General features: G+C 39.5%; 1 protein-coding gene across 1 annotated transcript in view; it reads left to right on the plus strand.

Annotated features, from left to right (window-relative positions):
• The window catches only part of PLEKHG4B (pleckstrin homology and RhoGEF domain containing G4B), a 69,568-nt gene that overhangs the window by 5,673 nt on the left and 42,013 nt on the right, over positions 1-21,882 (plus strand). Inside the window, exon 3 of the mRNA XM_054815044.1 lies at positions 4,298-4,703. Within this exon, the coding sequence (XP_054671019.1) occupies positions 4,298-4,703 (406 nt within the window). The remainder of the gene's footprint in view (positions 1-4,297; positions 4,704-21,882) is intronic.

Consider the following 21,882-nt stretch of genomic DNA (forward strand, 5'->3'; position numbering starts at 1 on the left):
TGTTGTTATTATTATTCTCTTCCTTTGTTATCCTATTAAACTGTCTTTATCTCAACCCACGAGTTTGTTTTTTCCCATTCTCCTCCCCATCCCCTTGTAGGGGGCAGGAGTGAGGGAGCAGCTGCGTGATGCTCAGCTGCTGTCTGGGGCAAAATTACGACACCCATGTATGTGCCAGTCCCCAATGCCTCAGTTTATAGGCAACATTGTTTACATTGCCACTTAATGATCAAGAATTCTGTACACTAAGAGAGGCATTATCTTAGAACTCAGCTTTATATTAATGTCTTTAGCTTTTGCTTGCTGTTGTTTTGAGATACTCTTGCAAGAACATAAGGTTTTTATAACAATATCTTGGACTATGACTTACTCTTCATAAATTGTTTCAAAATATATTTCTGGAAGAAATTTCTTGGAACACGTTTCTTCTATTTCATAATCTCAATTACTACTTTTGTGTCTGTAGTCTTCCTGTCAGTGTTAAACAGGCATTTGGACACTGCCCTTAAGAACATGCTTTAACTTTTGGTCAGCCCTTAAGTGGTCAGACAGTTGGACTAGATGATTAATGTAGATCCCTTACAAATGAACCATTCCATCCTATCCTATCCCTGTCGACAATGAAATAAGATTGCACAGAATCTGTTGCTTCTATCAAACACCAAACTATTTGTTTACTGTTGTACTCTAGTTTTACAAAGAATTAGACCATATAGTATAAGTCTGTCTAAATTTCATCCCATGCTCAATTGCTGATGTGATTTCAACAGCAGCTCTGTGATAAACTTGCAGGATGGTATCCCACAAGATACAGATATCTTTCTCCTGAGGCCTTAAATTTAAGGTGTCTGTTCTATAGATGAGGTAGTATTTCATCATTAAATTATAGATTCATAGAAAACTTCAATCAAGCAGTTCCATGGCTAATTACATGAATTAAATACACTGGTACAAAGAAGTTTAATTACAATATGGCCTTCACCTTGTAACTAATAAAAATTATATTAAAAAAATAAAATTCAGTAATTCCTTTCTTTCAGAAAGGCTTCCTCCCTTTTAAAACTCTTTAGCACAACCACTTCCAAGCAGTAAAAAGATACTGGATATAAAAACTGACCCAGTTTGGAGAGAAGAGAATCCATTCTTCCACATGCTGTAAGACCTTTTACTGTACTTAATCCAACTTTTTAATTTTATAATTCCTTCTTGTTTTGGAAAAATATACCTTTGTAAGAAACTCTAATTCTTATACAAATCTTTAGTGGACAACCTTATGTTGTGAATGCTTCATTTTTTTTCCCAGGCTTGCATTGTAAAAAATGTAGACATTTTTAAAAATGGCAATTTTGAAATTACCTGAAGCTAGTAAGCTCATGGTTTTGCTTAATGTTAGAATTGTGCTTAATTCTAACATAAAATGGACAGCAATACAGAAATAGTTTAACCTGTGTGATACATCTTCCCATGCAAACACTGCCATTCTAGACAACTAATTCATAAGGTGGGAGAGGAAGAGCTGGTTGTCTTCCCCTCTTTTACCCTCCCTCCAGTCTTGAAACGTGTAGCTAATATTTTCAAGAATTTCTAAATCATATGGTGGTTCCCACATGAAAAGGATTCTGATTGAATTTGTCCTGCTGTGTAGGATCTGGATACACTCTGGATAGGCCTAGAAGTAAAAAAAAAAAAAAAAAAACCAAAAAAAAAAAACCAAAAAAACCACCAAAAACTATTACGGAGGAATATACTGGGCCTTTTGGTATACATTAGGTGAATGTGTGAGGAGGCAAGCAAACCACATTTTCAGGAGTGACTCATTTTTAAGAGTGTGGACCAATAGACCCTTTTTACTAGTTTTTACTAGGATTCCTAATACCTATAGCTGTTAGCTGTAATACCAGTTTGCAGGAATGGAGTATTGAGTTTGAATAGCCAATGACCAACAGACAGCTTGTAGTTATCTTTGTACCACAGGGCCAGAAAAGGACAAAAAAAAAAAAGACTGGGACTGGACACCCAGAATTACTTTGTGAAGAAATATCAACTTAAATTCTTGTAATAACAGAAAACAGACTCTTGTCTACATTTTTGTCATACCCGATGAGGAAATAGTGGCAGAATTCAAGTATTCACTGACTCACCTGAGCTTTGATTCCACTTCAACTTACATCCTTGAATAAGTAAATAAGTAGCAGTTATGCATTAAGAAACTACATATATCTAGACAATGTGAAGAATGAGTATGTAGGCTTTTTTGCAAATACTAAATCTGGTTCTACATCCACTTTTAATCATGATAAATATATACAGAACAATTGGGAGGGCTATGTAGCCAGAGCCCTCAAAATGGGAACATTGCACAAGCAGAGTATAGCATGTGACAGTTCTGAGATGTTAGCAATCCATGGACGGCATAATTTGGAATAAAGCACTTTTTGGGTAGCTCTATGAGTATGCATTTCATTTAGTCTTGTGAACACTTACAATTTTACTACAGAAGACTGTATGGAAGAAAAAAAACCTTGGGAAAGATGGCAAAAGTCTTAGATTTAAAGGTATGCTTGTAGTTGTGAAGATTCAAGGCACGATCTCAATACTTCTGGTCATTCTTTTGGCTCTCACTTCACTCCATGCTGCTGAATACAACCAGTCTGAGTTCTCCCTTTGTGATAAATCACTTCAAATGGAGAGGGCTTATTTACTCAGGGATAGACTACTCAACTGTCTACAGACTTTGATGGTGGAACAGAAAGCACGAGGAACTTAAAAAAAACCCCCAAAATTAAAAAACTCCAAAGATTAAAAGGAAGTCAAGCTGTCAACAAGTGCTTTGCTATTTTTGAAAAGTAGTGATAAATTGTTATTAGGAATATAATATTGCTCAAATGATGCTGTATTAGTGGCTGAGAATACATCCGGCTCCTATTTCCAATAAAGTTTATAACATACCTAAGTTCCTAACATTTGGACTGAAATTGTCTTTTGCAATGTCTTCTACAGTTCAGTAGACTGAGAAAAAGCTTTAAAAAAGGTTTGAAGAAAATATCTTTACTAATTTTTGAAACTTTATTTCAGAAATGTTGTTTGCTCCAAAAACATGATCAGTATTTAAAACTGATCATTTGCCATGTTTTTGCACTCCATCAGCAAAGAATGCACAACATACCTTACAATGTTTTGACTATATCTGCCTATAGCAGAGGACAGCTTAAGTAATAACATACCTTCCTGCATTTTCTTAATATGTGCATGTCCTCAAAATACCATGTACATAAAGAACTTCTCTAATGCTGAAGAGACTAGCCTAGAAAAGGATACTTTAAGTATCAGTTTATAACTTCCATCTTGGATGCACAGTGACAAAGTGTATAAAGATTTCAAAATTACATTTGTTTTCACGTAGTTCAAATGTTACAGCTTCAGGTGGTTGCTGGAACAAGTGCTAGGCCCTGAACCTATAGTCAGATGATACAAGTAGCAGCTACACAGTGCCCACTAAATAAACATACTAAACATTTTATCCGGCAAGAACTGTGAACTTTTGGTGTTTAAGAACTTCTGATTATTTTGGTGACAGCATTCAAATGTATCTCTTTGAATGTGGAAAACAGAATTGGAGCTTACTTGTTTTTCTTCTTCCACACTTTGATTTTACCCACCTGAAGCCCCTGTTTCTACTTAAAAAACAGATGCAAAGTGATTTACAAGGTAAAGCATTGTTCAAACTGGGACAACACGTATAACTCCAACAAAATTCTGTCTCTCACCTGCTCCTCTCACATTCACCATCTTTTACATTTGCAACATGCAAATCAACTACAAAGCCACTACATCAGCACCTCTATAAAGGCCCCATGAGTTTGTAACTGCTCTAAAACACTGCTCTACAATTTGTGTCAAAAGAACTCTTCTTTGAATGTCAAAACATCATCAGCTTTTATCATCATTATGAAAACCTGAGCAGAAGGTCCATGGTATTAATTCCTTAAATCAGCTTGGGTAAACTCAGTATTTTCAGAGATGCAGAGAGCAAACCATCAGAAAGTAGATTAGGAAGATTTAAAGCACACCTGGGCTGCCGGACAGTCTGCGGCTCCTAGATATTTGGCACGGATCAAAAGAGGACGCTGTGCAGCAGCAGATTTCCTTTGCCTTCAGCTTCTGGAAGGCGGCAATGTAAAGAGAATCCGCTTCCCGCGGGGCCTCCCAAGTGGTAAAAGAAGCTGTGCAGGGCCCATGCGCCTTGCTGACCGGCTGTGGCGCCTGGGGCGGGGCGGAGGCGTACGTTTGGGAAAAGCCTTCTGTTCGGCTTTTGCTCTTGGCGGGGCCTATTCGGCCCGGGACTGGCCGAACTACCAGTACAGCTTGGATCAGAGAGGCGGGATTTCCTGCCGGATGGGGGGCATGCGGGCGATCTTGAGCTTGGCCCCGGAAGCGGGGGCAAGAGCAGGAGCAAAGAAGGGCTTTCTGGAGCAAGACCCCGGTCAGGGCAGCTCTCTGCCTCGCTGTGGGGCAGTTCCTGCCATCTCCTCCTCTTGCGGGCGGGGTGGGGGCGCCCCCCTGCCGTGTGGCGGGACCGTAGCGAGTCACTTTTTGCTGCCGGGGGGTGCGCGGAATCTTTCGCGTCCAGCCTTTGGTCACCCAACACAGCCACTTGCTGTGGGAACAGCTTATCTCCGACCTCGCACCGCCTGGTTAGCCTGGTAGGTCCGCGCTCGGTGCTGGGGGGGTTCTTATCCAGAGCCCCGCTCGGTCTCCTCCTTTCCGCCCGGCTGAACCCGTCCTGTTTCTGCGAGAAAGGAGCAGAAACGGTTGGGATCAACAACAAGTTTTAGGAAAAAAAAAAAAAAAGTTGTTCGGCTGGCCAGATTTCAGAGCTGCAAACCTCTGTTACAAAAAGGCATGGCAGGGCTCAAACCGCCCTTTTGTTGATGAAGCAGTTTTAGCTGTTTCCCCAGACAGCGATGTCCAGGGGCTTTTCAGAGATCAGCGGCTTGTTTAAACCGAGCTTTTTGTAATCGTGCTAGTTAAGGCAGTTGTGTTCACACCGAATTGTTAGGCTATCTCCACTTCTTTCACTGGCACTAACACCGATAGCTACGATTTCTCGCGAAATATTTAGGAAGCTGTTAATTGCATTATGGTACCAAGGCCTTTTGTATGGGAAATATCTTGGAAAAAAGCTTTAATTATTGTTATTTTTCTACCAGTATTTTACTGGTGAACAGGAAAACATGTTACTACTTTTTTTTTTTTGTCATCCCCACTCCCCCCTTCCCCTCGCACCCCCTCACGCCCCCCCCCCCCCCCCCCGTAATTATTTCAGGATATACCAGCCAACTGTTTCCCCCTGTGCTCCAAGTGCTTGATGCAGAAATGGACTCCAGTAATAATATTCAAATATAGCCACACACTATTATTATATACCACATATACATACAAACGACTTGACTTACAATCTTTATTCTGCTATGATTTTAGAAAACAAAGTTCTCTGCATACCACAAGCTCCTGAACTGTATAGTTTAGGGAATTAGTATCCTGTGTTCTACAAAAACCATTACTCACCACCATTAACTTTTTTTCCACTTAGAATCATAGAATCATTTAGGTTGGAAAACATCTTTAAGATCAAGTCCAACCATAAACCTAACACTGCCAAGTCCACTATTAAACCATGTCCCACATCTACACATCTTTTAAATACCTCCAGGGATGGTGACTCAACCACTTCCCTGGGCAGCCTGTTCCAGTGATTGATAATCTTTTCAGTGAAGAAATTTTTCCTAATACCCAATCTAAACCTCCCCTGGCACAACTTGAGGCCATTTCCTCTTGTCCTGTCACTTGTTGCTTGGGAAAAGAGGCAGACCCCTCAGCCTCCTTTTCTCCAGACTAAACCCTAGTTCCTTCAGCCGCTTCTCATAAGACTTGTGCTGTAGACCCTTCACCAGCTTTGTTGCTCTTCTTTGAACACCCTTCCTTGTGTTTCACATATAGATACAGGGCTATTAGTTCTCACGTTTAACCTATGAAAGTCAAGAAACTGGAGCATGCCACATCTTAGTTTTTTCTATGTTTTGTAACCTAGCTATTTTTCTTTTAATCTCTTTTCCCCTTTGGCAGATGACCTGGTCTTTCCATCTCATGCCCACTGGTTTGAGTAGATCAGAGCTACCTCTTTTGAAGCTGCAGATCACACACCTTCAACCAGTATAAATGGATAATATATTTTTAAGCAGCAGACCAGGATGTTAATCATTTACTCAGCTCTCATTAAAACACCACAGCTCCTTCTAACACATGACTTTTCTGTACTGCAAGAATTCCTTCTCTTCCTGAAGCTTTTGCATTCCAGAATTCATTCTAGACTCTCCTTGTCTTGCTGAGACTTGATAGCAACTTGGTATTGGTCACAGCACTTCATTCTGTATTCTGAAATGATGCAATCATAAGATAATCACTTTTTCTCCCTCTTTTACACTCTACCTCATTCAGATTTTTCAGTTTTTCTTTTTAAATCCTCTTTCCATGTACCAAGTAATAAGTGATCCTATACATGTGATTGCCTTGATTTAAATTACCTATGTGTTAAACACCTTTTATTCTTAGTGACTTCTAATTACTTGGAAGGTACCTATAGAATACACTTTTAAAAACAATCTTAAGTTTGAACTGTTAAAATACAATGAGCTTAAAGGTTTAGTATGTACAGGTTAGTTCAAAGGACTAAGCAAAACCTGCCAGAATGTATGGATTTTTGTACTGCAAAACTAGTTAGCATGGTTTATTGTACTATTCCATAACAAATCCATTACTAAAAAGCCAAGAGAATTCTTGGAGAAATTGGAAAATTGATGAATTATGGGCAGGATCTCTCTTCCCTCAGTTTCTAAAATACAGATTTAACAAACCTAAAAGGAAAGAAGGGAAGAGACAAACAAACCCTTATTCTTTCTACTCTGTAACTTCCTATCACAGACTACACTTATTTGAGGAGTATCTCTAACAGTTACCACTGGAGAAAAGTAAAAATTAAAGGGAAATTACTAATTTCACTTTGTGTACAGTCTACCTATCCCAGTTCAAGGAGGTTAATTCTATGAAATTTGCAAGGTTAGAAGATTTTAGATACTAGTTGTCACTGAATGTTCTTTAATTATTTCCTTCTTCAAATTAGCACAGGAAAACAATATCATGCGCAATTTTCAGTTTTATTGTTTTGCTTTCACAGTAAATCTAGTAGTTTTAGCTTAAACCAATCTTGCTGGCCTGTTATAAAAAACTGAAGATAACAACAAAACTTTTGTGATGGAGTTATTCCTTGAAGTCTTTAGCCATATTTCTTTCATTACTAAAGAAATGTTATGTTTGTAAAATGAAGGGTCATTCTCCATGGTCTGAGTGTGCTACTTTGGTGTGCCCATAATGTTCAGTGACTGAGAGACAAATGGGTATGATCTGAAAAATCTGAAACACGATCTTTTGTGCTGTGAAGTAATCACAAGTGGTAAGTAGTGGAAAAAGCGTGAAACAACAGAGGTATCTGTAGCCAAAAAGAAAGGCCTGTAACGAAGGCCTGCTTATATTATACATAATAAGAAAATGTAGCCAAGAAGAAAGGCCTGTAATGAAGGCCTACTTATAGGTGATAAGAAACTCTTCATTATTACTTTAGGTAGAAGGCTAACGATTCTTAGAATGAGCACCTGCTACACAGCATGAGAAAAAGGAGGAGCTACAAGACACTTCAAGGTCCTTATGTACATACTTGCAGAAAGGGAGGACATTAATTGCCTCCAGCAGCATCCTTATCTTGCTGAGGCGTATAGCAAACAATTACCAACACCGAAGTACTGAGAAACTAGGGGAAAGGTAATTTGGGCCAGGGTCCCCACGACCACCGACTCATAAGCCCCCTACCCAAATTATCCCACCTACTCAAAAGATAGAGGCGGAGAAAGGAACTGAGCATGCGTTCTAGTTTGCATACTAGGCGAAGAAATATGAACCAATTATTGTAACGGGGAGTGTACCACTTTGTAATCTTTGTAACATTTCTGTATAAATATGACAAGAGAACCAGCATTAGGTGTGCCTGATTACAGGAACTATCCTCCTGACACTCAGCGCTGCAATAAAGGAAATGCCTGCTTCTTAATGCTAAATTGGTGTTAAGGAGTTTTCTTTCGTTCCTGAATTTCGGTGACATATCCATATTGTGAAAAGTCAGGTTAATGAGAATGAGACACCAGGCAAGGAACTGTAAGAGGTAATTATATATTACTCATTCTGTTCTTTGGTGTGTAACTCGTTTTAGTATAAAAGTTGTTTTCCATGTGCTGGTTTGCAATCAGCTTTTTAAAAGATTACAAAGAAAGTTACTTCTTACATGATAATGTCATTTGGTTCCTCAACAGTAACATTGAATCCTATTTTTCACAACAGGTTTAACTTTGTTCCTGAATTATTTAAACAAAAACAAAAAAACACACCCCCCCAACCCCACAAAAAACAAACAAAAAAACCCCCCAGGATGAATAGTCTAAAAGAACACATTGTATTTTCCTTCTCTAAACAATAGAACTTCATAGACTGTTTTGATGGGGTTTTTTTGAATGAATCTATATTGTCATGCAAATCTGTTTCTGTTCCATGTAGATGGCACTTAAAGAGGCTGTTATGTGTTTGGTATATGTCTTTAATGTCATAAAATAGTAAAAACTTTAATGAAGGGTGAAATTTAGCTGTCCCTGACCAGATGGATACATGTAAACATAACATATTACATAGTTTAAACAGTTTGAAAAATGCTGTTACCTTTGTCACTTAGGTATGCAAGCAGAGGAAACTAGTCCTTATGTGCAAATAGTGTTTGTTGAGACTGCAGAGGGGGACTAACAGATCAATTTTAGAATAACTGAATTTTCAGTGATGGATTCCAGATGTCATACAGAGTTATGTTCTTTCTGTGTTCCAACATCAAACTTCTAGCTGAAAGATGTAAAATAAATCTGATTAGCTTTGCTGCCCTCACATAAGAGAAAGGAAGAAAATCATAGAATGGTTTGGCTTGGAAGGGACCTTAAAGACCATCTAGTTCCAACCCTCCTGCCATGGGCAGGGACACCCTCCACTAGACCACATTGCCCAAAGCCCCATCCAACCTGGCCTTGAACACTTCCAGGGAGGGGGTTTCTGGGCAACCTGTTTCAGTGTCTCACCACCCTCATAGTGAAGAATTTCTTTCTAATATGTAATCTAAATCTACCCTCTTTCAGTTTAAAAGCATTACCCCTCATCCTATCACTACAATTTAACTAATATATAGCTGAATTGGTCGGATTATAGACTGGATAACTGGATTATAAGGCTGGACAAACTTCTCAGTTGAAAGTTTATGATGAAAGTTTATAATGTATTAATAGTACAAAGTCTAACTTGCTACCAGTTACTAGTTGCTGTCCCTCAAGGGTTGATACTGGGGTAAGTACCTTTTAACATCTTTATTAACAACCTGGACACTGAGATCAAGAGCACCCTCAGCAAGTGCATAGATGATATCAATCACATTTTGCCAATTTGCTACAACGGGAGGGCAGGGCTGCTGTTCAGCGGGTCTTGGACAGGCTGGGAAGTGGGCTGGCAGGAAGAGACCTCATGAAATTCTATATAGGTGTGTTAGAGCCCGGCATCTGAAATGGAATAACTCCATGCAACTGTACAGACTGGGCACTGAATGGATAGAAAGCAGCTTTCAAGAAGGATCTGAGGGATTCTGATGAACCCAAGGTTAACTGAGTCAGCAGTGTCCCCGTGCAGCAGAGAAGGCCAACACCCAGCAGCTTGGGAGAACTGTTTCTTCCCTTCTGTTTGGCACTTGTGAGACTTGTGTGTGACTGGACTACAGTGTCCAATTCTGTGCTCCCTAGTACAAGAAAGATACTGACAAACTGGGGTGAGACCATGGTGAACTTTAGGGGGCTGGAGCACACAAGCCATGAGGGTAAGCTGAGAATTGGATTTGTTCTGCCGTAAGAAGAGAAGGTGAAAGGTTGATCTTATATTTGTCTACAGATATCTGACAGGAGAGTGTTGAGAAAATAGAGCCAGACTCTTCTTGGAGCTGCACAGTGATAGGACAAGATGCAATAGACATAAGTTTGAACATGAAAAAATCTGATTAGATGTAAGGATTTCTTCCCCCCCCCCCAATAATGGAAGTCAAATATTAGAATGTGTTACTCAGGTGTTAGGGAATATCCATCCTTGGAGATAATGCAGAACTTGATGAGCCAGGGTGTTACTGCTCAAACGGCAATAAAAACTTTCCAAACAGCAATGCAGTTTAGAAAGCCAACATTGGTTTATTCAGCACTGGGGTGCATGGGGGATCTCTCCTCCTAAGGTGCCCACCTAGCCTACAAACATACACATATTTATATTCTCAAAACACACATAGTTACAATTACATCACATAGTTACATAGTTACTTCATTATGATTGGTGTAAAACTTTCTCGCTTTGCTTTTAAAGCTATAGACTTAAAGAAATTCAGTGAGCATGCCCAGTGAGGGGTGGTTGTACCTTGGAGGCGGGTAGCTTTTAGAATGGACGTGTGTTTTGGTATTATAATTAGATTATAATGAACAAAGTTCACTCATAGGACATGATTTTGACAGAAAATGAAATATTACTTGGCTCATGTACCAACTACACAATTTATCAGCTCCATGGTACCACCAAGCTCTCAGGTTCTCATTCTTAAAATGATTTCATTAGTTACCTGTTAGGTTGGGGCTGTACAGGGACCACAGCAGCAAGACTAGTTACTAACACCACAGTCATTCGACCATTACCTTACTATTGCTAATAATCTCATCACCTTGTTTACAGAGACTATACACAACCTATCCCATCACCATAATTAAAAAACGTTAAACACATCGGTTACAAGGCCTCTGAAGAACCTAACCTAATTGGTCTAGTTTTGAGCAGGAGCTTGGAGGTACTTTCCAACCTCAGTTATTCTGTGAGTAACTGGAAAACTGGTGTAAATAAGACGTTAAGTAACATAAGTACCATTTGAATTCAGCATTAAGCAGCTGAAATGCCAGAGGAGGATTCTGGAGTTTATGTGAGGAAGTCTGGAATGTGTTGTGGCATAAAGAATTTGTGATCTTGTATTGCAGCTATGACTGATCTTTCTTTGAGGCCAAAATGCTAATTCTTGGTTCGAAAATACTCTAAAACAGTAGAAAACCAGATGGTATTATCAATGTGTCCAGAATACCTGCTGCAAAGAAATGTTCTAATTTTCGGAGAATATGGCGTCTGTCTCAACTGTGTTGCTGAGGTACTTCTTACATTTTGAATTTCAGTGCATTTATCTGTATATCAGAAGGGGGAGGGGAGGGGGAAACAAACAAAAAACCCAAACTAGCAACCCTGAAATCCCAGGAAAAACCTAGGTGCATTCCATAACCTATGTGTTATGAGGTGAAACTGTGCCTGTTCTCATAGATAGGAGAACTTCTTACAACCCACACCTGGCAGAGAACTCAGTTTAACCTTCAGAAAGATTATTTCAGCAACCCAGAAAAATTTGACACAGTCATATGCAATGTCAGAGTCACCAAAGCAGAATGTTTCTGTTCGATCTCAGAACTCCTGCGGCTGAACTAGACTGTTCATAAGCTGCATCTTGTTGTACCTGTCCTCTTGTTTTTGTCACAGATGGTCCTCAGTGGGCACTTGTACTAAAACACTGTAAAACCAGCCTGGATTACATATAGAAAAGCTACTAAGCTATAGAGAAATGAAAACAGATGCTGCTTAAGCTGCTAGCTGCCCCTCGCGCTACTGATTGTCTATAAATGAGAGCACAGGCAGGCATGTATAGCTGTACTGTTATGACTAACATTTGCTATATGACACACAGCAGGAATCACACCAGGCAGTTACACTTCCTAGGGACAGGAAGATGGGGAGGTAAAAAAAGATTTCTTTTTTTAAACATCTGTTCAGCTTGTATTTTTCAGCAAAAGCTCATAATAGAATGGGAAAACAAAGAATACAGATTGAGTCATTTTTTTCATCAACCAACCAAATGCTCTATAATGCTTCTCAGTATGGGGACAGCATAGTGGGTTTATTTTTTTATTTATTTTATTTTTTATTTTTACTGTGAGTCACATGTGGATTCAGTATAGGGTTTTATTGCTACAGGTACCCCTTAGAAACTGCAATCTCTTCTAGAGATAAAGTGCTAAGTGCTGAAAACACTTTAAATATAAATGTGTGTTTTGCAGGACAGCATACTGTGAAATGGGGGGAATAATTTGTGCTGCATTTTTATTGATGTGTACTGAAGACTGCTCCATCTAAGATGTTAAGTTCCATCTTCCTGAAATTTTTTTGTGTCCCCAGCATAGGAAATACCTACAAAGCAAAAGCCTTACTGAGAAAGTGTTTAAACTAAATTTGATCTAGTCAGTCTGTTGTCCCAAATCTGAGTTCTTCACCTGTTATGCAAAGAGCCAATCAACACACACAGCTGAGATTTGTTTTTATTTCTAGTCTGCAGAGTAGGGTGTTAGGCATCTAACACCAGCCAGCACACCGAATGTAGCAAGTGTTCCTTCCTTATAGTAACAAAATGTGGATGATTGTTGTTATTAAACTTCCTTATCCACCTTTCACCTGCCCTCATCATACATATGCATTTTATTTTATGTTTCGAACATTTGGGGAGGTCCTCTAATTAGCATGCTCATTATTCACAAAGGGGTGTACATTTTAGTATTATAATCAATACAGGTTAGCTGAGGATACACTATTTCTTGATATTATTCCAAGGCTAGATATATTTTATATACACTTACAATAGGGAAAGAATACTTTGAAGGGTACTATTGTTCTAAATCCTTGGTCCACTGAGAGATCCTATCCTGGTTACTATAGTTTCAGAACATACTGTAAAGGATACTTGAGGTGGCATATACTTTGCAGAGTCTTAACCCTTATTTTTCCTACATCAAGTCTGTTTTGCTATGTATTTATAAAATGCCTGTTTACCGCTACAGATGGAAGTTTACAGAGGTCCGTCTATTTAGTGGCTCATACAGAGCTCAGACATTCTGCTTGGGATGGTGTAAAATGATCTGACAGGGTCACAACCATTGAACCATCAAAGGATTTGGGAAATGGGTTAACATCTTATGAATGCTGATGTATTTCAGTACTCCCCTCCCCTACTGCTTCCTGCCCTCTTGTCTGTTGTTTCTTTGGTGAATTCTCCTGAGATTTCCCACTGAACTATTCTCAAACAATGCAGACAGGTTATTCTTGTGACCAATCCAGTCAGTGGCCTGAAATTGCTTGCTAACATCTCAGAAAATGGAGTCACAATTGCTGATGATCGTCTGATACTTTTTCTGAGAACAGAATGACAAATGTTTGCTGAGGAATAAGTCTCTTGACTAACAGCCTTCTTGTTTTCAGGGAGACTTAGACTTTTTCTTTGAGGTGCTAAGTGTTGAGGAACTGGACCATCACATTACTAGATCATCCCAGAGTGGGAGTGAAGCTGCACTAGCAGCAGTGGTTTGTGCTGTTCCACTTTGCTGCTGCCAGGCTGTTGACCAAGTTTGTGGCATTTACATGGCTGTCATTCAATTCTGAAGTAAAAGAGGTCACCACTGTTTATTGGCTGACTTTGTTAATTTTGGGGAGAAAAATCATGGCTGCAGGTAGGGAGGAGTCTGTTTGGCTTGATAAGCCTTCTCTTAGCTGGGAAGTTAGTAAAAGAGCTGAAGGAATACGTGTCAGTTTCATAGGTAGGTGAAAAGGAGACAAAGGCAATGGGAGAAAACACAGAACTACGTTTTCCTCTTCTCTGTAGGATCTGACCTCAGGGAATGACACTGGAGATGTGCCTATATCTTTGATGTCATAAAGTATAGCGCATTGTGCCTACATCTGAACTGCACCACTCAACTCTGCAGTTACTAATTCTGATTCTGTAGCCTTATTGGGAGTGAGCATTTTTGCTATGCAGATCAGGACTATTGTAAAATTCTGAAAAGAACAGGATATTGGAATGTGGGTGTGTCCTCTGTCTTCACTTACCCCTGCAGATCTGCAATTAATATATGTTTCCCTCAGAAGTGCAGACCTTCATTAGTGTGTTGGGTTTGCGTGGCAAGGTTTTGGTAGCAGAGGGGCTACAGGGGTGGCTTCTGTGAGAAGCTGCTAGAAGCTCCCCCTGTGTCTGATAGAGCCAATGCCAGCCGGCTCTAAGACGGGCCCGCCGCTGGCCAAGGCCAAGCCAATCAGCGCCTCTGTGATAACATATTTAAGAAGAAGAAAAACACTTAGAGAGAGAGAGAGAGCTTTTGCAGCCGGAGAGAGAAGTGAGAAGATGTAAGAAACTCTGCAGACACCAAGGTCAGTGCAGATGGAGGGGGAGGAGGTGCTCCAGGCACCGGAGCAGAGATCCCCCTGCAGCCCGTGGTGAAGGCCATGGTGAAGCAGGCTGTCCCCCTGCAGCCCATGGAGGAAGGATGAGGGGGTGTAGAGATTCCACCTGCAGCCCGTGGAGGACCCCACGCCGGAGCAGGTGGAGACACCTGAAGGAGGCTGTGGCCCGTGGGAAGCCCATGTTGGAGCAAGTTCCTGGCCGGACCGGTGGACCCGTGAAGAGGGGAGCCCACGCCAGGGCAGGTTTGCTGGCAGGACTTGTGACCCCGTGGGGGACCCCACGCTGGAGCAGTTTGCTCCTGAAGGTCTGCACCCTGTGAGAGGGACTCCATGCTGGAGCAGGGGAACGATGAGAGGAGTCCTCCCCCTGAGGATGAAGAAGCGGCAGAAACAACATGTGATGAACTGACCGTAACCCCCACTCCCCGTCCCCCTGTGCTGCTGAGGGGAGGGGAAGGTTGAAGCCGGGAGTGAAGTCGAGCCTGGGAAGATGGGAGGGGTGGGGGGAAGTGTTTTAAGAGTTGATTTTATTTTCTCATTCCTCTACTCTGTTTTGCTTGGTAATAAATTAGATGAATTCCCTCTCTAAGTTTGGTCTGTTTTGCTCGTGACAACAATTAGTGAGTGAGCTCTCCCTGTCCTTATCTCGACCTACAAGCATTTCGTTATGCCTTTTCTCCCCTGTTTAGTGAATGAGGGGAGCGAGAGAGTGGCTCTGGTGGGCACCTGGCCTCCAGCCAGGGTCAACCCACCACAATTAGTATGACAGGAAAGCATTGAAGTGATTTGATGTGGCTATTGATTGTGGTGCAGAGTGTGGACCGATGCTTTATTACCAGGTTTTCACTAAAACAAGCACCTAATGATGGTGCTCTGTAGTCTGCCAGAGAAACATGCTTGGTATCACTCATAAATGCTTGAAAAAATTTGGATCCTTCTGATTAAGAAGTGTAATTTAGCAGGATTCTTCTCCCAAGTAACTAGCAAAAGGACAAGAGGAAATGGCCTCAAGTTGCACCAGGGGAGATTTAGATTAGATATTTGGAAAAATTTCTTCACCGAAAGAGTGGTCAGGCATTGGAACAGGCTGCCCAGAGAGGTGGTGGAGTCACCGTCCCTGGAGGTGTTCAAAAAACGGGGAGATGTGGCACTGCGGGACATGGTTTAGTAGACATGGTGGTGTTGGGTTGACAGTTGGACTTGAGGATCTTAGAGGTCTTTTCCGACCTTAAGATTCTATGATTCTATGACTGATTGAATGGGTCACTAAATGGAAACAACACTCTTAACAAGAAACTATTCAAAGTCTGGTGTCTTCCACACTCAGTAATCTATTTCTGTTCTTGATATAATTTCAGGCATAGCTATGTGATGTATGCTGATATTACTTAGCATTAATATCCTTTCTGAGTAGCTTTATGGGTTTGTTTTATTGACTGTGTTCTGCCTGAATGCTTTATTTATTGAAAATGATGCCAAGTCAATAGAGTATGTTTATTATTCCTATCATAAATGAAAGTAAATTCATTCTAATATGGCCCTCACATGTGTTCAAAGTCGTTTTCCTGAGCGTGCAATTGGGGCATAATAAGCATGTGGTTTATTGAATACCCAAATTGCTGTGTCCAATAGCATCAGAACTCTGGTTTTAACACAGTACAGCCTTGGCAGGGAAATGCAAAATAGATTTATGTTTACTTTTAAAAGTTTCATTGTCAACTCAGTAAGATTCTTTTGTTCTTTGCTGAAATGTATTAAAATACTCTGGCAGTTTACATGATATTGAATCTTTAGCGCTGGATGGCAAATGCTGTTAGGTAGTGTGGACAGTGGCATTTTTCTTACCTTTCTGTTAATCTTGATAGAAATTCAGACAGTGAATACTGGAGTAGTTTTAATGCCAGTTGGTTTGGGTTTTTTTGTTTTCAGGATAATAAATCTTTGGTGCTGGTACATTGTCTTCACATAAAAAAAAAATTTTGGGTATGTTTTTTGCTAATAAAGTACCCTCTGCATTCTTCAAATATCTCTGCAGTAGTTATAGCCCTGCAGGTTTTAAATATTACATAATTTAAAAAAGAAACTGTAATACTAAGTTCTTCCAAAAGACTGTTACAAATCATTGCCATTATTCCATATCATGTTTTTAAAGTATTTTTCTACTATAAATAGATTTATTTTGTGGTTTTGACAGCAGTTTCTGAGTAGAAATAGATTTATTTTCTGGTTTTGAGTTGTCAGAACAGTTACAAGTACATTTTCAGTACCGAAAAATGGGGGGTGGGGAAGAAGAATTTTCCTTTTATTTCTTTCTCTGTGGAGAAAAAAAAAAAAAAAAAAAGGCACCTAGACCAAATTCTAAAACTCCACATATTTGTTGTCCAAAAAGCGGATTTGTTGCCCGGTGTGCAATAAGTCAGTTCTCACACACACAGGAGAGAGATTGCTTTTTATTCAGGCCTGGGTGCTTGGTGGATTTCCGCAAATCAAGCACACCTAATGCAGTTCTCTTGTCATATTTAAACACAAAAGTTACAAATTAGTACACTCCCAGTTACAATGATTGGTTCATATTTCTTCGCCTAGTATGCAAACTAGAATGCATGATCAGTTCTGCTCAGTTCTTTTCTCCGCCTTTATCTTTTGGGTAGGTGGCTCATGGGTCGGTGGTCAAGGAGAGACCCTGGCCCAAATTACCTTGCCCCTAGTTTCTCAATATTTCTGGCACTTCCAAATGGTTCTTTAGGGTCTGTTGATCAGACTAATGATTTCTTCTACCTCTTAACAATCACATCTTAATTGATACATCGTTTGGGTGTATATTAACTAACATAATGGTAGAACTGTACAATAGCCGTCCTTAGCAGCACCTAGCAACTATTTGCAAAATTATCTGTGACATTCCTAATTATGGAACTATGAAGAACTATCTGTAACTTCTTAGCTACAAATCATGATTAACTCTTAACTTCGATGCCAGATATCATATTGAGTGATCTGTGAACTGAAGGTTAGTTCTGCTTAAGACCATTAATAGCAGAGGAGACACATTCAGAACAAAAACTTTTAGAGAGATTACTGGGACATTTTTTTTTGACAATTTAAACTGCTGGTCCTGAAAAACAATATTATAAATTCAAAAAATCAGTTACTTGTGTTAGTTGCATTAGATTTACTCTCTTTTGGTTAAGTATCACTTCAAGTCAAAGTGTCTTGTGTTATAAATAGGTTAGTATTGTGATTTTGATGAAAAGATGGATTTTTTGTACTCTGATCGTTTTTGTGTCAACTGTTTTCTATGTTAACCAAGATTTTCTTCATTATTTATCTTCACTCAGTGTGGACAATCATTAGGCATGTAATTTAAAGGAACATTTTGTCAAAGCTGAATTGTAAAATTAACTTTGGAATTTAATACAGTAAAGAGTCATGAAGAGCAAAATATGTTCCTCAGTTAAACTATTTTCTCAGTTATTTTCTTAATTATTTTCTCAGTTTAATTATTTTCTTAAAAAAAATAGATCTTTCAGATCTCTGAAACATTTGATGATTGAATCCAGAGCCACTTGGTGCCTTATAATAGTCATCCTTGTAAAGAGGACAAAATCACAGGCCTAGTGACTGTGAAAACTGTTAGTCTCCCATTTTCTGATTGGAATATTGCTCTTAGATCATTTAAAGATTTTTGTGTGAATCTCAAGTGAGGGCATGTTTAATGCAAATGTATGTCAAAGGTCTCAATAGCAAATTCCTGTACTTCTGCACATGCTTTGTGCAGATGTGTAACAGCATGTTTGAAATATGGTTTGTAGGCTGAAGATAGAATTTCTTGAAAACTGAAACTAGGAACTTTCCAAAGTAAGGATGTTGCTTTAAAGCTTAATTTATAAATCCTTTTGCAAACCAGGTTTTCTTAAAGCAGTTAAAATAAATTTAGATTTTCTTGCTAATGATAAGCAGTAATTTTATTTGGGACCACTATTGTTCCTCCATAATAGTCTTCTGTGGTTATTTTATAGTATGGCAGGAACACCCAATTTTCAAGTATTTCCAACTGATTTTGCTTAAATACACTCCCACAGAAAAAGTCCCTGCAATGAATATTTTCTTTCTTATAACAAAAGTATAACTGCCAAATATTAAGAGGGAGCTGGATGATTTCAGGTTCTCAGTTTTTTGATGGTGTTCTGTCAACTGCATTTTGAAAATAACATCTTCAGGTAAGATTTATTTGTGCAATTAATGGAGGTGATATGCTCTAAAAGGTAGCTACAGACTGTCAAAGAGCTCCAGTTCATGTCTCATGCAGGAGTATTAAAATGTGAGACCTGGGCTAGAAGGGGTCTTTTTCCACTTTGATAAAGCATGGAGGTATGAAGAAACATTTCATCTTTAGGGAGTGAATGCCTTGCAGTGTTTTTGTGTAATCTCCCACATATCTGATCTCTTACGTATTCGAGACAAAAAGCCAAAAGGGCAGAGTACGGTCCATATGCTATGGACTCACAGTTGGGGGAACCTGAAGAAAAAAAGTGGGAATTCCCAGATGATACTCCACAAAAACATAGATTTTGGTGCAAACCAGTTTTTACATGTAGGTGCCACAAAAAATGACTTAAAAGTAGCTAGAAATTAAAATGGTGAAACAATCACTTTAATAATACATGAACATGTCTGAAATGAATCATACATTATCATGATAATGATGAAAAAGTATATTATTGAAACTGCAGTTCTGCTGTGATTCATGCTGTGCTGGTGCATAAGCAATAGCCAGGCCCCACCATGGAGGAATATATATTCTAAGAGTTTTACTGAAAATAAATGCTGCAATGATTTGACTCAGGGAACAGTTGCTTATGATTGCTTAATACTAACTTTGAGCACGCTATCCACAAACTACAACTCCATGCAGGGCTTTACAGTCCCAGTTTCTTCTTGCATCATAAACAAAGATTCAGCAGAGTGGCAGTTGCTTTTAATCTTAAGGTTTTAAGCCAAAAAGATACAAGATATTTTCAACTAGTTGTGAAACCCTTACCTGATCAAATTACAAGTTCAGTCTTTCAATTATTTGATTATTTCAGTACAGCATGATACATAGGCAGACATTAAGTATATTGACTTGGAAAAGTTTATTTGAGTTTAAAAGGAAGATGATTTTCCCAGGATGGGACTCCTCCTTTGCACCCGGTATGTCGACTACTTCAGCCAGGTTGAATACAGAAAACTGATAATTTGTGGTAGTGGAAGGAGTGTGTGTATGCATGCTTTTCTTGTGATTAAAAAAAGAAAGCAAACCCAACAAAACCAGCAGCAGTAAGTAGATGTCTGGGAGTAGGAAGACAGCAACTCTTTATGATCTCCACTTCTCCAGCCTTCACAGAGCAAAGGCTATCTTCTATGTTGGATTAGGTAGTTGTGTTTTTTCTTTGACATGCAGTCATTGGTGATTTGCAGTGAGTTTTGTGAATGCTAAACAACTTGAGAGTTCTGTTTTAAATGCAAGCTGATTATTTCTCATGTGGTGGAAGTTGAATGGCTTCTTATAATGTCAGTGGAAGATGATTTACATACCAGCTATCTGTAGAAACAGTTTCTTGTAATTAGAGTAGTTATGAAAAGAGCAGTCCAGAATATTTGGTCACATAGTTCTTACAACATCAGAATAAGATTTTGAAGCGTTATACTTCACACTTAATGCATATTACATTAACCAGTAAAAACCTTTGGTAATGGAGAAAATTTAAACTACTGACAGCATGATTTAGCATGCTTACAACAAAAGGTTTCTCAACAGCAGTAAGAACTGCCGTGGAGACCAAATGTTAGTGATCATATCAGCTGCTTGAGTCCTCTGGCACTGCTAGCAAGCTCTAAAGGTATTTTAGATTTACCGACTATATTATTTTTGAGTGTATGAGTAGGTTATTACCCATTGAATTAGTGGCTGAGTGCTTTTTCACAATTTCACTTTTGTCCTGGTATGAATGTTGAAGAAGCTGTTTCTTCATGTGGGAAAACATTTGCATTTCAAATTCAAACTGATTCTTTTACCCTTCCCATCCCCCTTCCCTTTTCTCTGCCCTGTCACTTTTACCTTCCTTTATCCCTTTGCCTTTAGCCTTCCTCATGCCTTCCCTGATGGATGGTGAAATTTAGCTCCTGGCCAGGCAGTGGAAAAGCTATTGTATTGGTTTTGGGGTTTTTTTGTTTGGTTTTTTTTGTGTTTTTTTTTTGTTAACTGCAAAAATTACATCAGCATGCATACTGAAGCAGTAAGGGACCAGTTTGCAGTATTTGGAAGCAGTTACTCTAATCTTATGGTCTGACTAGCAGGTGTTGGCAGTGAAGAATGTTTCCTGGGAACACTTACTGTTTATGCAATTTTATAAAGAGGGCTGTAAGCTGGAAGAAATGTCAAGTGAAATTATTAGAGTCACATGGATGTCAGTGCTTTGCGTTGTCTTGGCAAAGTGCAATTTATGGAATCTGTTTTGCATTGAAATTGGAACAGAGGAAGTCTCAACACGAATCACCCAGCCCAAGCTCCAAAGACATGTGATGAGAGTTGTCTAAGCATAAAGGTATGCTGAATGTAAATGCACTCAGGGAAGTCATAGTAGATGTGTGTGGCCTTGATGTGGTTCAGTCCTAGCTGACAGCTGAGCACCACGTGACCGCTCACTCACCCTTCACCCGGCAGGATGGGGAGGAAAATGGGAAAAACAAAGGCAAAGCCTCGTGGGTTGGGATAAGGACAGTTTACTGGGACAGCAAGGGAGAGGCAAACAACAACAACAGTAGTGATAATGGGATATTCACAATGGGTAATAACAGAAAGCAATTTACCGATCCCAGGACCCACTGGATGCTCAGCCCGTCCTGGAGCCACACCGAACCCACCCCTGCCCGACCAGCCCCCTTTTATGGTGAGCATGATGTCACATGGTATGGAATAGCCGTCTGGCCAGCTTGGCTCACCTGTCCTGGCTCCTTGTGAAAATTAACTCTATCCTGGCCAGAACCAGGACAGGCCTTAAAAAAGAACTGAAGAAAACAAAAGTGAGTTTATGGATGTTGGTGATGATTTTATGGTTATTCTAAGTAATCAAAATGTTCAGGTAAATTCTGGGGTTTACATCTAGTTTTTCTTTGTCCCATAAGAGACAAACAAAATAAATACACATAAACCTTTACATTTTTCAAGAATAACTTGGTCCCTGTGTGTAAGTTATGAGGGAAAGGGCAACACACCATCCTTCCTTCTCCCTTTGTTCCTCAGCTTTGGAACCGAGTACATTCAACAGGCTGCTGTTCATTGCTGGAAAAAAAGTAGGGTTTGGCAATCTTTCATTATAGCCATTGATTTTTATTATTTAGAGAACTTTCCATTTGGCT

This window comes from Grus americana, chromosome 2 (genome assembly GCF_028858705.1).
Source record: "Grus americana isolate bGruAme1 chromosome 2, bGruAme1.mat, whole genome shotgun sequence".
Classification (NCBI taxonomy): Eukaryota; Metazoa; Chordata; class Aves; order Gruiformes; family Gruidae; genus Grus; species Grus americana.